Here is a 15,153-nt window from a genome sequence, read left to right on the forward strand (position 1 = left end):
TCACTTTCTTGCCTGTGAGCTTTAGGGAGGGCCCCCTCGTCCTAGGATTGTGTGTTAGAGAAAATATTTTTTCTCTATCTGCCTTTTCTATCCCATGCATGATTTTATACCCTTCGATCAAGTCACCCCTTAAACGCCGTCTTTCAAGGCTGAAGAGACCAAGGCATTGCAACCTGGTTTCCTAAGGGAGGTGCTCCATGTCCTTGATCATTCTTGTTGCCCTTTTTTGCACCTTTTCCAGCTCCATTATATCCTCCTTGAAGTGAGATGACCAGAACTGTACACAATACTCCCAAGTGTGGTCTCACCATTGATTTGTACGGAGGCAATACAACACTTGTAGACAACCAATAGAGGGCTGCTCTTTGGATGGACTAGTGCACAGTCCTAGTTGGAAAAATTGGGATGTGCACGCAGTTGTACATACCTGACGCACGCATGTGTACCCCTGTGCAAAATTAAGCTTTTGCCCCTGCACCAGAAGCAAAATCCTGCATGAAGATGCTCACACAAGCAAGATTTTGCCGATTTTCGCCAATTTTTTCCTTCTGCGCATGTGCAGAAGCAAAAATATCTATTTATTAATTTGACTTCTATGCTGCACAATCCTGTGGGACTCTCGCTCGTGCACACATCCTCACATGAGATTTTGCTTCTGGTGCATGCACAGAAACTGAGTCTTGCGCTGATGCACGCACACCCACCCACGCCCGTGCCAGCCTTTGGGAGTGCACCATTAGCGCCGGCAATGGGCAGCCCTCCACTGTAGACAACCCATGGCACATGAACTGAACACAGTCTTCTGCAATGCCCTGATGCAATTCATGGAGCCAATTGGCCAGTGAAATGTGAAAATGACTGCGATGGTTAAGAACACAATTACTTTTTAAGCGTTACCCTCACGGAGAACGCTCTACACATTTCTCTTCCCCCCCACCCCCCAATAAAAGTTTTGGTTTTGGTTTGGCTTTGCCACAATTTTCATGCTGGGCTCCATTTTTTCATTGGGGTGCTACCTTCAGCCAATAATCCTTACCGATCAATGAAATGCCAGTTTAGTTGAGTTCCAGGAAGGAGGCACACAATCCGTGTGAGTTTAGCAAACGTGCTTTTTAACTCTCCTCTCATTAAGTTTCCTCTGTTTTCTCTTTATAACATGAAGCCATGAATTAATAATAATAAATCTCAGGGATTCAACTGTCCACAGTGACCAGAGTGAGTTATGCAAAAGGCGCACACTTATAATCAGGTGTTTCTCAACAACATTATTTATTTATTTATTTGTTGCATTTATATGCCGCTCACTCTGAAATGGACTCTGAGCGGCTAACAACAGTTATAAATATAATACTAATAAAAAGAGCAATTTTTTAAAAAATCAATAAAATTTACGGTACAAAAACTACTACAATGATCCCTTGTTTTTCGTGGGGGATGTGTTCCAAGACCACCCGCGAAAAACGAATTTCTGCGAAGTAGAGGAAATATATTTTTGTGTGTATTTAACGAGTATTTTGACTTTTAAAACCCACCCTGTATTGTTAACAACCCACCGCTGCTGACCGCTGAGAGAGACCCGGCTTCTCTCAGCTACCGCGAGGGCTGAAGGAAGCTGCCGCTGCAGTCCCCCCCATGCCCCCCCCAAACTGTCCCTGCCTCGGCGTTCTCTTTCCTTTGAAAAAACTCATGAAGTAGCGAATCCACGAAAGATGAACCGTGAAGTAGCGAGGGATTACTGTATATTAAAAAAAACATATGTACTCTGGGGGCAGTTGGTGCCACAGGGTTGGAGACACCACAGAAGGCTCTTCCCCAAGGTCCCGCCAACTGACATTGGGGACGGGATCTGGAGAAGACCAACTATGGGCCCTTACTGGCTGCAGCAAGGTATGAGGACAATATATATGTATTGAGATTTCCTTAGAATAGTCTGCCTCATCTCTTCCTGCTTCCTTGGCCTTTTTTTCACCCCGGGGACGTTGGCTTTTATGGAGACATTTCCTTTTTCTTCTTCTTCTTCTTTGTTCCTTCTCTCTCCTCCTAGGTTCCTCTAATGCATCCTTCCTATGGTTTCTGGGTTTGAGTCTTCCACCCGCCCTTTGGCTCTTACCCTGTTTGCTGTCTGTTACTCCAGTACAGGGGAGATTCTTGCGTATGCCCTGAAGGCCTTTGTGGAGCTGATGGAACATGATTTTGTTTCCTGGGAGACTCTCAGCCCCACTTTCATCAAAAAGGTAAGGGTGGAAGCAGGTCCTGTTCTTCTAGAACATCTGGGTTCTAGATTTCTCTTCAGGGGGATGGTCAGGATTTCACGGAGTTGCAAATCAAGTTTGGCAATGTGGGCATTACACACATTTCTTTTTGGGTTCATAGGATATTCTCTCTCTCTTTCTCTCTCTCTTTCCTTTTTTCTTCCCCTCTCTTTTTCCTTTCTCTTTTTCTTTTTCTTTCTTTCCCACTTTCTCTCTTTCTTTTTCTCTTTCCATCTTTCTTTTTCTCTTTTCTTCCTCAATTTCTTTCTTTTCTATCTTGATTTTCTTCCTCTCTCTCTCTCTCTCACACACACACACACCTCCTCCCTTTTCTTCTTTCTTTTTAAAAATGAGTGAAGAGGAAGTTAGTGTATTAGAAAACCACTCTCTTAAGCATTGGATTTATTTTCAAAACTGTTGCTGAATCATATCTAGGAACAGCGTCTGAATTCATATATCTATTTCTCCAATAACCAAATCTTATGGGGTGTTTACAAAATGAATTGTAATCTTAAGCGTTTAGAAAAAACACTGTTTTTCTAAAAGCACAGGAAAACTTTTTCGAAAGCTCCATCTTTCAATGTGAAGTGGGCACTTAAAGTCACGTGTACGATATTTGAAAAAGCCAAGTAATTTTACTTCAATTTTCTATTATGTGTTGATTCCCCTCCCCCCTTGAATGATCACTGCTGTGTGATTTGGCTGACCCAAAAGACAGAAAGACTTTGAGATGGGAAATGATGTGTGAATCCCACAGGAACTAATTTTTCACAACTGTTTGTTGTATGACTTCCTGCTTAGCTTATGCAAAAGCTGCCCAAGGGATTTGACCAATTGAGTGCCAGCCCTGGTAGAAAACTACAACTCTGCCCAGCGAGATTGGCCAAAATGTACTCCAATTTGATGCCAAAATGTTGTAAATATGGCTACGAAAGTTACCATGTGTGGTGGACCTGCCAGTGATACAAAAATTTTGGTATAAAATTTGAACATGGTTGGAAGAAATAACTAAACAATTTTTTTTAAAAAAAAACCCTGAACCATTCTTCCTAGGGATATTAGATCAAGTTATAGGAAAGCAATATCGTTATATCATATTACACATTCCCACAGCAGTAAGAATCACACTAGCACGATACTGGAATCAAGGAGCGGTGCCAACCAAAAATGTAATGATTAAAAAGATTTTGGAATGGGCGGAACTAGACAATATTACTAGACAATTGAGAATTGTCATACAAACCTATTGTATGAGTCACTTGAAAGAAGTAAATAAAATAATATATTAATGATTAATTTAGTACAAGTATAGGATATCATTATTAATATAGTAAGGCTAAACATTTATATATTTTGATATACCAACCGTTAGACTATATATATTAAGCAAAGTGTTATAATTAATATGTTTAGAGCTATACTGATTAAAATGATACTAGAACTATGTTAAAATAGTAAATAAGCATAAAATATTCATTGATTTAAGTACCGTAAAATAACCCTAGAAGTATAAATGTGTGTATGTATTGTTTTGGTTTAGTTTGTATTGTATTGTGTTTTATTTGTTTGTTTTTCTTTTGTTTTTAAATAATAATTTATTGTTAAAAAAAGAAAGAAAGAAAACTACAACTCTGTCCTTGTAAAGAAGGAAAGAATCAAAACGATGAAATGAACAAAGAGATGAATCCCTCTCCGTTGTCTAATTATCTGAAATCTGTTCTTTGGCTGTAGATTGTGAGTTACATCAATGTCAGTCCCTTGGATGCTTCCATCCAGCAGATTTCTCTGGCGATCTTGGAGAACATGGTGCCCACCAGTCGGGCTCTTTTTGAGCTGGTCAAGCAGCAGGTGACCCTGGACCGCCTCATTGCCCTCCTGCAAGTGTAAGCATAGAGGGGAGCAGCTTTCCAGCAGTCCAACCTCCCAAAACACCCCACAGCCCACAAGATTAGGAAAGGGTCCGGTTATTTCCCAGCCCTGGGTCTCATTTACTGGCAGAAGGGGAGCCCACAACAACAACAAAAAAGGTGCAGAATGGAATGTGGCTTTTTATGGTGGTCACTGGGATGTTCTAGCATTCTGCCCATAAAGAGGGAACCGCTGATGGAGCATCAAAATCTGTCAATCGCCTGCAGTTGTCTTGTGATGATTGCAATCTCCTGGAAATGGGTCCCTTCTTCCCTCCAACACTTATTTATGGGAGTTACCACATTTTTCGGACTATAAGACAAATTTCCCATGATGTTAGGAACTAAAGCTTCCATTCTGGCGCCTTGGAACATATTTTTATAATTAGATTAGATTAGATTTATTGGATTTATATGCCACCCCTCTCCGCAGACTCGGGGCAGCTCACACCAATGGCAAAAACAGTACATAGTAACAAATCTAATATTTAGCAATCTAACTTACAGTTTTAAGTTACAAAGTCCATAAAAGCAACCCCAATATATATAAAAAACAAGCACACAATCAATTATAGACCAAAACTACATGGGCTAGGGGGAGATGTTTCAATTCCCCCATGCCTGACGGCAGAGGTGGGTTTTAAGGAGTTTACGAAAGGCAAGGCAATAATCCGACCAATCAGGCGTTTACAGTGGGGGTGTCCCTCTGACCTTCCTGCCAATCAGCTTAAAGCTTTGTTGGGAGAATTGGTACTAGACTTATGGTTGGGGGTCACCACAGCACAAGGAACTGTACTAAGGGGTCGTGGCATTAGAAAGGTTGAGAACCACTGCTCTATGCCCCTTTAGCCTTCTGGTGTGAGATGGAGTCTAATTTCTGCTTTCTTCCCCCCACCCCTTCCGTATTAGAATGAACACGCAGCTGCAACTCAAAGCTATGGCGCTTCTGATTGCTCTCCTCCTCAACGCTGGCGAGGCAGAACGAAGGGTAAAGCAGATGTTCTAAATCTTATATCTTTGGATTTACATTTGCATATATTTGCATAAGTCTGCCAAACCAACCTACAAGAGAAGGATGGTCTGGTACAGGGGCGGGTTCCTTTTAACGTTTCCGACCGGTGCGCATTGCGACATTCCGCACCCGTTCCCTAGCATGATTTTGCACATACGCAGAGGGACGATTTTACTTCTGAGCATGCTCAGAGAGCCAAAAAAAATAGTTGAAAATTAGGGGGAGAAAGATGGCAGTGCGAACAGACTGGCAAAGACAGCACCAGAGTCGTCGCGCCAAAATTGTGTAATCGGCGGGACGCTATCGGAGCAGCGCGCACAGACTGCACCGGTAGGAACCCATCTCTGGTCTGGTCCATTTCTAGGAGATGATTGGAGATTTGTTTAGCTTTTTTTTTCTTTTTACCTATTGCTCTTTCTGCTGCTTCTTTTGGAATAAATAAATACATTGTACTGTATAAGTTAGCGTTACATAAAAGATTTGTTTAAAACTCAATGTAAATATTTACCATGTGAAATTATAAACGATTAACTGAATTAAAATATGATAAAGAAAATATAATGATAGAATGAATTTTGATCTTAATTACCTGATTTCTACGATTAACATGATATTTTATTAAGGGTTTTGTTCTTTTCTATATAAGATAAATAATGTTTAACAGAGGAATTAATTGTTGATTAACTTTTGATTCAATCATTACTGAGATAGAAATGATTTTTGTAAATGAGATCTGAAAATCTGAAAATTGTTACATGGAGGTCTGAACTGACTTAAAAATAACACATGAAGCTCTTGGGGAGAAGTAAGAATGTAGGATTGTCTCACTGTCTGCTTTCCATTTCTAGGAGATGATGGACTATCTAGGGGAGAAGAACCTCAGGCAATTTATCCACAAGGTGGGCATGGAGGTGGCACCTGTTTCCTTTCCGTCAGCTTCTTTGCTTCTTCACACCTTGGCTGCCAAGTCTAACTTCCAGAGGATCTCTTCTGCTGCTCAGGTCCCACAGAGAGCCTTCTCCAGGTCCCGTCACCGAGACAATTCCGCTTGGTGGGGTCTAGGGGAAGAGCCTTCTTTGTTTTGGCCCCGGCCCTCTGGAACTCACTCCCCCAGGAGATTCGTGCTGCCCCCACCCTCCCAGGCCTTAAAGCCTTAAAAACGCACCTCTGCCGACAGACTTGGGTCACTGAATCTTAACATCTACTACGGGCTATGATTGGATTAATAATGTGTGTTTGGATGAAAGGTGGATGATTGGGTTTTTAAATGCATTGGGGTTTTAGAATACGATTCTTACTAGATTTTCCTACGTGTTTTTAGATTGAGGTTTTTAGTATTTTAAATGTTAGACTTCTTGCATAATTTGTATTTGCTCTGCTGTAAGCCACCCTGAGTCTCAGGAGAAGGGCGGCATAGAAATCGAATGAATGAACGAACGAACGAACGAACGAACGAATGAACAAACAAACAAACTAATTGCTCCATCCTCACCTGTTGCTTCTGGGCTTAACGCTTTCACCTCTGTAGACAGGCCCGTTTGTCCTTGCTCAACCCTACATTAGGAAATGAGATGTTTGTTCCCAAGGGGGAATGATGGAGCAGTGTCACATTGTGCCTCTCTTGGACTCCCCTTCAGAACATTGTCCATGCTTCGGACCCAATTGCGGATGAGATGGCTCACTACCTCTACGTCCTGCAGTCCCTCACGCTCAACCTTCTGGAGCGTCGGATGAGGACCCCCATGGACCCCTATTCCCAGGTCTGGTCCCTTGTCTCGAGTTCCTCTTCAGGGTGTGGAGGGTTTTTATTGTGGGGGGGGGGGGGGATGCCTTAGGTGGCAGTTGCCTTCCTCCTCTGCCAACTAGAAAATCTGATTATTTTCAATGTGCAGGAACAACGGGACCTGCTGCAGTCTCTACGCCATGCTGCCTTTGTGTCTGAGAACGAGTCTTCCGCTGGCAGCTATAACACTGAGCGTCGACACTCACTTTGTGCTAAAGAATTCCGCAAGCTGGGCTTTGTGGTGAGCTCTGCTCAGACTCTTTGAAGCTGATGAGATGCAGGAGGGGGATTTTCATAGCAAGCACAGCCAGGACCCTCCCCTCCCTCCCTCCCTCCCTCCCTCCCTCCCTTCCTTTTCTCCTTTTCCTTTCATTCCCTTTCTTCTTTCCTTCCTTTCCTTCCCCCTTCCTTCCTTCCTTTTAAACATAGAAACATAGAAGTCTGACAGCAGAAAAAGACCTCCTGGTCCATCTAGTCTGCCCTTATACTATTTTCTGCATTTTATCTTAGGATGGATATATGTTTATCCCAGGCATATTTAAATTCAGTTATTGTGGATTTATCCACCACGTCTGCTGGAAGTTTGTTCCAAGGATCTACTACTCTACTACTCTTTCAGTAAAATAATATTTTCTCATGTTGCTTTTCTCCTTTCCTTTCTTTCCCCCTTCTCCTCCTTCCTTCCTTCCTTCCTTCCTTCCTTCCTTCCTTCCTTTCTTCCTTCCTTCCTTCCTTCCTTCCTTCCTTTTCTCCTTTCCTTTCCCCTTCTCCTCCTTCCTTCCCTCCCTCCCTCCCTCCCTCCCTCTTTGACATGTATGATGTCCTCTTTGCCTAGAGATGACTCTGAATGGTTTACAAACATCAAAAGTCAGAAAAACAATTAAAAATAATCATATACAATTAAAAGATGGGGGAAAGGGGCTCAAAATGCACACGGAGCATGGTGGGATCTTTTCTTACTCTATTAACCACCTCCAGTGTGATGCGCTCCAGCTGGGGCCCCTGGCAGAGCCAAATATTCAGGTCCTTCTGGAAGACAAAAAGGGTGGGTGTGGATATCACCTTGGGGGCCATAATGTTCCAAAGAGCAGGAGCCACAGCAGAAAAGGCTGTAATCCTGGACCCTGCCAACTGAAATTCCTTGACTGACACGGCCCACAGGATAACCTTTCTTCCAGCACAGGTGGGCAGACCAATCCTACTGGGGGGAAATGGTTCCTAAAATAGCCTGGACTCATGCCATGAAGGACTTTCAAGGTTGATAACCTTTTAGTGGCCAAGGGCTACAGAGTGCAAAAGTGAGTGGGGCTACAACGAATTAAGGACATGTTGGCAATAGAAGAGGAGGCAGAACTGGAGGGCAGAGTAAAACATGTCATCAGTTTAGAGTCATTGCACAAGAGACCCGAGTCCAGTCCTTACCTAGCACAATTTAGCACTGGTATTAGTCGACTGGATTTTTGTGTCTAGGTAGCAATAATAAACTCTTCTGTGCTTTGAATCCAATGAATAATCCTGATAATTTGCGCCTGACAGCTGTGCAATTTATTGATGTCAAGGCCATGGAAATGGGAGTCATATCCTGTACAAATTTTCTCATGTTACTGACTAACTTTCTCTTTCAGAATAACAGTAACCCTGCATTGGATTTGCATCGGACTCCTCCAGGATTGCTTGCGCTGGACAGCATGGTGTATTTCTCCAAGCATTTCCGAAATGTATACAGCAGGGTAAGAGAACAATGTTTTCCTGGTAAAGCTGCTCTTTTGACTAAGTGCGGCTGGCTTCATGGATTTTCCTCTCTAACAATAAGAAGCTCTGGGATTGACTACCATATTTTTGGAGTATAAGACGCACCTTTTTCCCTCCTAAAAGAGGGTGAAAATCTGGGTGCGTCTTATACACTAAATGTAGCCCTGCCCAGCCTCTCAAAAGGAGCTTTCAGAGGCTGAAAAAAACCCTTCTGAAATAGAGCTTTGCAAGGCTGAAAACAACCTCTTAAATAAAGCTTTGCAAAGTTGGGAAAAAATAGCCTCTGAAATGGAGCTTTGCAAGGCTGAAAAAATAACCTTCAAATGGAACTTTGCAAGGCTAATATACCTCTTCCAGGCTGTTTACTAAGGACCCTTGCCAGATGGATACTGGTAGGCAGAATTTGTTTTTTTTTCTTATTTTCCTCCCCATAAATTAAGGTGCGTCTTCAATGTGTCTTATAGCCTGAAAAATGCGGCATTAGGATTTGTACTCATAGTAGCAATTGCAATAGCCCTTCTGTACGGCTTCATTAGTGCTTTACAGCCCTCTCTAAGCGGTTTACAGAGTCAGCATATTGCCCCAACAATCCGGCTCCTCATTTTACCCACCTTGAAAAGATTGAAGGCTGAATCAACCTTGAATTGGTCAGGATCGAACTCCTGGCTGTGGGGCAGAGTCTGCAATACTGCATTCTAACCACTGCACCACCCCAACGTATTCATAGTACGTCTGTTGTTGTTTTTTAAAACTCTACCCTAAGCATTAGTCTACTTTAACTTTTGCATCCTCCAATGTATTGGAACCAAAACTCCCAGAATTCCTAGTCTGTGTTGCTCTTGGGAATTCTGAGAGTTACAGTTTCAAGATAATCGGAAAGCTTCCAGATGGAGTAAGCTCAGATTTTAAATGAGACCTTGGTTTGGTCTTCATGATGACATTTTACATCCAGCAGGTTCTAATACTGACCCCTTTTTGTTTAGTTTATTCTTGAGAATAGCAGTCGAGAAGATAAACACGAATGCCCATTCGCTCGGAGCAGCATCCAACTTTCCTTTATGCTGTGTGAGATTCTTCATGTAGGGGAGACATGTGAGTATTCCATTGGCTTCTAGTCATCCAGAATGTGTTGACACCGTGTGGACCCACAAGGATCTTCTGCAGCAGGGTTTTCTAGTCTTGGCTACTTTAAAACTTGTGGATTGCAGCTCCTAGAATTCCCAAGAATTGTGGGAGTTGAAGTTCACAAGTCTTAAAGGGATGGCCCCCAGTGGTAGCTGAGGAATTCTGGGAGTTGAAGTCCACAAGTCTTAAAGGGATGGCCTCCAGTGGTAGCTGAGGAATTCTGGGAGTTGAAATCTACAAATCTTATAAGGATGGCCTTGAATGGTAGCTGATGAATTCTGGGAGCTGAAGTCCACAGATCTTAAAGGGATGGCCTCCAGTGGTAGTTGAGGAATTCTGGGAGTTGAAGTCCACAAGTCTTAAAGGGATGGCTTCCAATGATAGCTGAGGAATTCTGGGAGCTGAAGTCCACAAGTCTTAAAGGGATGGCTTCCAATGATAGCTGAGGAATTCTGGGAGCTGAAGTCCACAAGTCTTAAAGGGATGGCTTCCAATGGTAGCTGAGGAATTCTGGCAGTTGAAATCCACAGGTCTTAAAGTTGCCAAAGTTGGAAACTCCTGTTCTACAGTATGCCAAGAGGAGATGAGATAGTAATAGTAGGTCCCTGTTTCTCACCCCAGGAAAGTCATCCTGTTCTTGGGACTACTGCATAAAGTAGAGGTAAGCAGGAAGTAATTTTGCATTTGTTAGCTGGTTTTTGTGTGTATGTTATTGGAATGAGAAGAAGCACTGATAGATTGGTAAGGGTTGGATGGTGAGGTGTGTCTTCTGCTTTCCATCTTTATATACTGATCTGTTTTTAAAATTATATATTGTAATTGAAAACTGCTCACAATTCAGCTACTAAAGCTTTTTGACACAAGTTTTTGTTGTGTTCATTTTTGTAAGGGCTTTTGCAAATTGGATTCCTTTCCCCTTCCAGGATAGCAGAAACAAACATTACTTCTCACATTCTAAATTAAACTGTTGGTTGCAATTAAAAACCATGGGGTGAAACAAGTAGCAAAGAAGGTAGCAATTGCACATAGGCTTACTGTATATACTGTATCACAGTGTTTTACAGCCCTCTTTGTGGTTTAAAAAAGTCAAGGTATTGTCCTCTCATTTTATTGGACCTGGGAAGCATGGTCCAAGTCAAGGCCGAGTCAACCTTGAACTAGTCAGGATTGAACTGCTGTCAGTCGGTAGTGAGTTAGCCTGCAATGCTGGATTCTAACCACCGTGCCACCATGGCTCATTCAAGTCTTGTGATAATTCTCTGGTTGCAGGCTCAGAGACAGCCCAGGCCTTCTACCCCATGTTCTTTGGCCAAGAGCACTTCTTTGAGGACATTTTCTGTATCTGCATCCAGCTGTTGAACAAAACCTGGAAGGAGATGCGAGCGACTCAAGAGGATTTTGACAAGGTAAGACCCAGATGGATTGCAATGGGCTCTTAAAAGGGATTATTTGGCTTTTAGGTTCCTGAGCTGCATGGAGATTGAATGTTTCTGCATCCTAGAGTGGAGCCAGCCTTCAGAATGGGTTTGGCCTCGACCTTGGGGAACGAGTCAGTCAATTTTCATGCATGCCAGGATCCTCCTTGTGTAGCCTAGATCTTGTTCCTTCAGAGGAAATGTCGTGGCTGGACTCTCTCCTGAAGAAAGTTCTCTTTAGGCCTAATTTAGAAATTAGATAGGGATTAAATAGCAAAAAATAGAATACTATAGGAAGAGAGGGCTTGCTATCAGGGTAGAAATGTTTTATTTTCAAACCAACAGGAAAGATCAGGAAACAAGCATGTCAATCGGGTAGGAAATAGAAACATAGAAGTCTGACGGCAGAAAAAGACCTCATGGTCCATCTAGTCTGCCCTTATACTATTTTCTGTATTTTATCTTAGGATGGATATATGTTTATTCCCGGCATGTTTAAATTCAGTTACTGTGGATTTATCTACCACGTCTGCTGGAAGTTTGTTCCAAGGATCTACTACTCTTTCAGTAAAATAATATTTTCTCATGTTGCTTTTGATCTTTCCCCCAACTAACTTCAGATTGTGTCCCCTTGTTCTTGTGTTCACTTTCCTATTAAAAACACTTCCCTCCTGAACCTTATTTAACCCTTTAATATATTTAAATGTTTCGATCATGTCCCCCCTTTTCCTTCTGTCCTCCAGACTATACAGATTGAGTTCATGAAGTCTTTCCTGATACGTTTTATGCTTAAGACCTTCCACCATTCTTGTAGCCCGTCTTTGGACCCGTTCAATTTTGTCAATATCTTTTTGTAGGTGATAACCCTCGCTCCCTCTGCCTTTCATCCTGAGAGTCCTGTATTTCACTTCCCGTGACTTTAAAATTCCCAGAGACCCCTTTGTTCTAGCTTCTGGAAAAGAGAGACTGGCGCTATTTGAAGAGCCAGGTGTTTCCACCATCCGCCTCCTTCCGCCGAGTCAGCCCAAATGGCGTTTCCACAGCCGTCGCCATTGGAAGCTTTGGAACGGGTTGCTCTCCCTTTCCGTCTCACAAACCGCCAATCTCCAGGCAATTGGGTGAGAGCGGAGCCGTTTCCCCTCCCCCACTGGAAACAGGACCGCTGCTGCTTTGAACCCCCAGGGCTACCAGCTGGAAACTGGCAGCCGTGAGACCCTTTGTGACATCTAATTAGCCTTCTCACGCACGACTGGAGCCCAAGCACAGCCGTTTATCGGCAACGCTTCCAGCGCCAGGTGGTTACACCTGAGCGTGCTTGGAGGCTCAGCGCATGGGGCGGAGAGAGAGAGAGAAAGGGGGGCGGAAACATCGAATAAGCGGCATAAACTGCGCTCACAGGCATCAAAGGACTGAGCAGATCCACGTAGTGAGGCAGGCAGCAACCACCTTTCCAACCATGTTGTTATTACTGGCAAAAGCTGTCACTATACAAACAAACAACAAAGTGATAGGTAATAAATCAAAGTTATAAGCATTAATCACAAGATACAAACAGCAAGTGATAAATCATAAGATACCAACAGGAGAAGATAGTAGGAGAGATGAGAAATGTCAAGGGTAGTAGCAGTATAGCCTAATATTGTCAATCCACTTGACTTCATTTTATGAGAGATGGGAATCTTTGGATCTTCCTGCAGGTGATGCAAGTGGTTCGGGAGCAGATCACCCGGACCCTGGCCTTGAAGCCCACTTCGCTGGAGCTCTTCAAGAGCAAAGTGAACATCCTCAACTACAGTGAGATCCTGCGTCTCCGACAGACAGAACGCATGCATCAAGAGGAAATCCTACCTGTCCCTGTCCTGTGAGTAAGGAGGCCTCCAACTGTATCTTCAACAGATACCGTATTTTTCGGAGTATAAGACGCACCTTAATTTTGGGGGAAGAAAATAGGGAAAGAAATCTGCTTACCAGATATTAATCTAGCTAGCATCCTTAGTCTGGTCAGCTTCAGCACATTATTTTATCCCTTGGTTAGGGCTTTAAAAAAAACCTTATTCGGAGGAAGTAACAATGAAAGAGCTTGCAAGCCAGTAAGAGCTGGGAACATCATTAGCACCTGGAAAGAAACATTCTGAACAAGTAGAGCAATGGAAAAAACCCTGCAAAGACTTAGGGCTTGGAAAACATTCTTCGCAGAGAGAAAAAATGAAAGAGCCTGCAAGGTAAAAGCTGGGAAGATCCTTAGCAGTTAGTTAGGGTGAGGGAGAGGGTGGAAGCTACATTCAGAGTATAAGATGCACCCAAATTATCAGCCTTTTTTAGGGAGGAAAAAGATTTGTCTTATATTCCGAAAAATAAAGTAGTTGTCTGTGTGAGTGTGCATGCCTATGCAAGAGAGAGGGGTTGAGAAAGACACGCACACATCTCCCTAGAACATGTAGGACTGAGCTGTATTCAAAAAATTATTTGCCACCGTGCAAAGAGGAATCACTTGAGTTGCTTCCATGGACAATGGACTCCACCTGATCAGAGATGGACGTCTTGTCATTGAGATGGAAGGCCTCAATCAGTTGTAGGAAGGATTTTGTGCTGCGTCAAATACCGGTCTTCTTAGGTTGCATTCTGTTTTTATTTTCCAATTAATCAAGCTGTTTCCGAGCGACTTGTTGCCTTTATTAGATTACAAATGGACAGCTTGATTAATTGGGATGACAAACAGAACGAAGCCAAAGAATAAAGAGTAATGTTTGGATAGCTGCCTGCCTTTTGATACGTCCCTGGAATCCTTTCAAGGAAGGGCAGTAAGATGCCTTTTAAATAAGAGACCATGATTATTTTTATTTTCAAGAGAGTTTAATGCTGTGCCCTGGGTTGTGAACATGTTACTTACCCCCATAACTATCACTCGTTGCCCATGGACCATTTCCCCCCTTTTTTTCGCAAAAATTGGGGGGGGGGGAAGGTCTGGAAAGCCTGCAGGGAGCTCCTGGGTGCTGTGAGATGGCAAAAATGACAAAGAGGGAGGCCTTTTTGCCTTCTAACAGTCCCCATGAGCTCTCTGCAGGCTCCCCAGACCCTTTGCCAAGCCCATTTTTGCAAAAAATGGGCTAAAAATGGCCTGTTTTTTGCAAAAATTGAGGGATTTTTGCCATTCTCCAGTAGCCAAGAGCTCTCTGCAGGTGGTGGTGGGGCCTTCAGGGCAGCAAAAATGGCTGCATTCGGTGTATAATATGCACTGACATTTCCACCCTCTTTTAGAGGGGAAAAGTGTGTGTCTTATTCTCCAAAAATATGCTACTTTCATTTCCCCAAGCATTCCACCCTGCGTTGCATAGCAGCGAAGCACAAGCAAGCAGAGGGTGGCAGCTGACAGTCACCTCTCCCATGTTACAAAAAGCCATTTTCCGCTGCAGGGAATTGAAGGAGCGGCTGAAACCCGAACTGATCAAGTTGATCCAGCAGCAGAGACTCCTCCATCTTTGTGAAGGGACGCTTTTTCGCAAAATTAGCAGCCGCCGTCGACAAGGTAAAACCCACGTCCGCAGGTTTGAGGGGGATGGGTGGGGTGGAGAAGACGCCTGGGTCTTTAATATGACCAAGGAAAAAAGGGGAAAGGAAGGGGTGAGTGCTTTGAGACTTGCAAGATTCTTTTCCTGTAACCTTACAGTACCGATTGTGTTAATACTTGTTTATGGTTTGTGCTTCTTCTCTGGACTATCTCGAAAGCGCTCGGGTCAGTTTTGCGAGACTGAAAAGCCCCTTGTCCCTCTTTTACTTTTAGAAAACTAAAGAACGGACGTTTCTGAAATGCTTCCCCAGGGGTGAAATGCTCCCGTTTCGCTTGAGCCTGTCAGAAGTCGGAGAGCTGGTTGCGAAGGGAGCGTGAGGCTCCGCCCACCCACCCGGG

General features: G+C 43.3%; 1 protein-coding gene across 1 annotated transcript in view; it reads left to right on the forward strand.

Annotated features, from left to right (window-relative positions):
• Window positions 1-15,153, forward strand: part of ELMO3 (engulfment and cell motility 3) — a 34,571-nt gene that overhangs the window by 12,822 nt on the left and 6,596 nt on the right. Inside the window, exons 8-18 of the mRNA XM_070760358.1 lie at window positions 2,135-2,234; window positions 3,984-4,135; window positions 5,069-5,147; window positions 6,020-6,070; window positions 6,809-6,931; window positions 7,064-7,195; window positions 8,580-8,684; window positions 9,690-9,798; window positions 11,101-11,237; window positions 12,944-13,107; window positions 14,660-14,772. Coding sequence (XP_070616459.1) covers window positions 2,135-2,234; window positions 3,984-4,135; window positions 5,069-5,147; window positions 6,020-6,070; window positions 6,809-6,931; window positions 7,064-7,195; window positions 8,580-8,684; window positions 9,690-9,798; window positions 11,101-11,237; window positions 12,944-13,107; window positions 14,660-14,772 — 1,265 coding nt within the window. The remainder of the gene's footprint in view (window positions 1-2,134; window positions 2,235-3,983; window positions 4,136-5,068; window positions 5,148-6,019; window positions 6,071-6,808; window positions 6,932-7,063; window positions 7,196-8,579; window positions 8,685-9,689; window positions 9,799-11,100; window positions 11,238-12,943; window positions 13,108-14,659; window positions 14,773-15,153) is intronic.

This window comes from Erythrolamprus reginae, chromosome 9, assembly GCF_031021105.1.
Source record: "Erythrolamprus reginae isolate rEryReg1 chromosome 9, rEryReg1.hap1, whole genome shotgun sequence".
Classification (NCBI taxonomy): domain Eukaryota; kingdom Metazoa; phylum Chordata; class Lepidosauria; order Squamata; family Dipsadidae; genus Erythrolamprus; species Erythrolamprus reginae.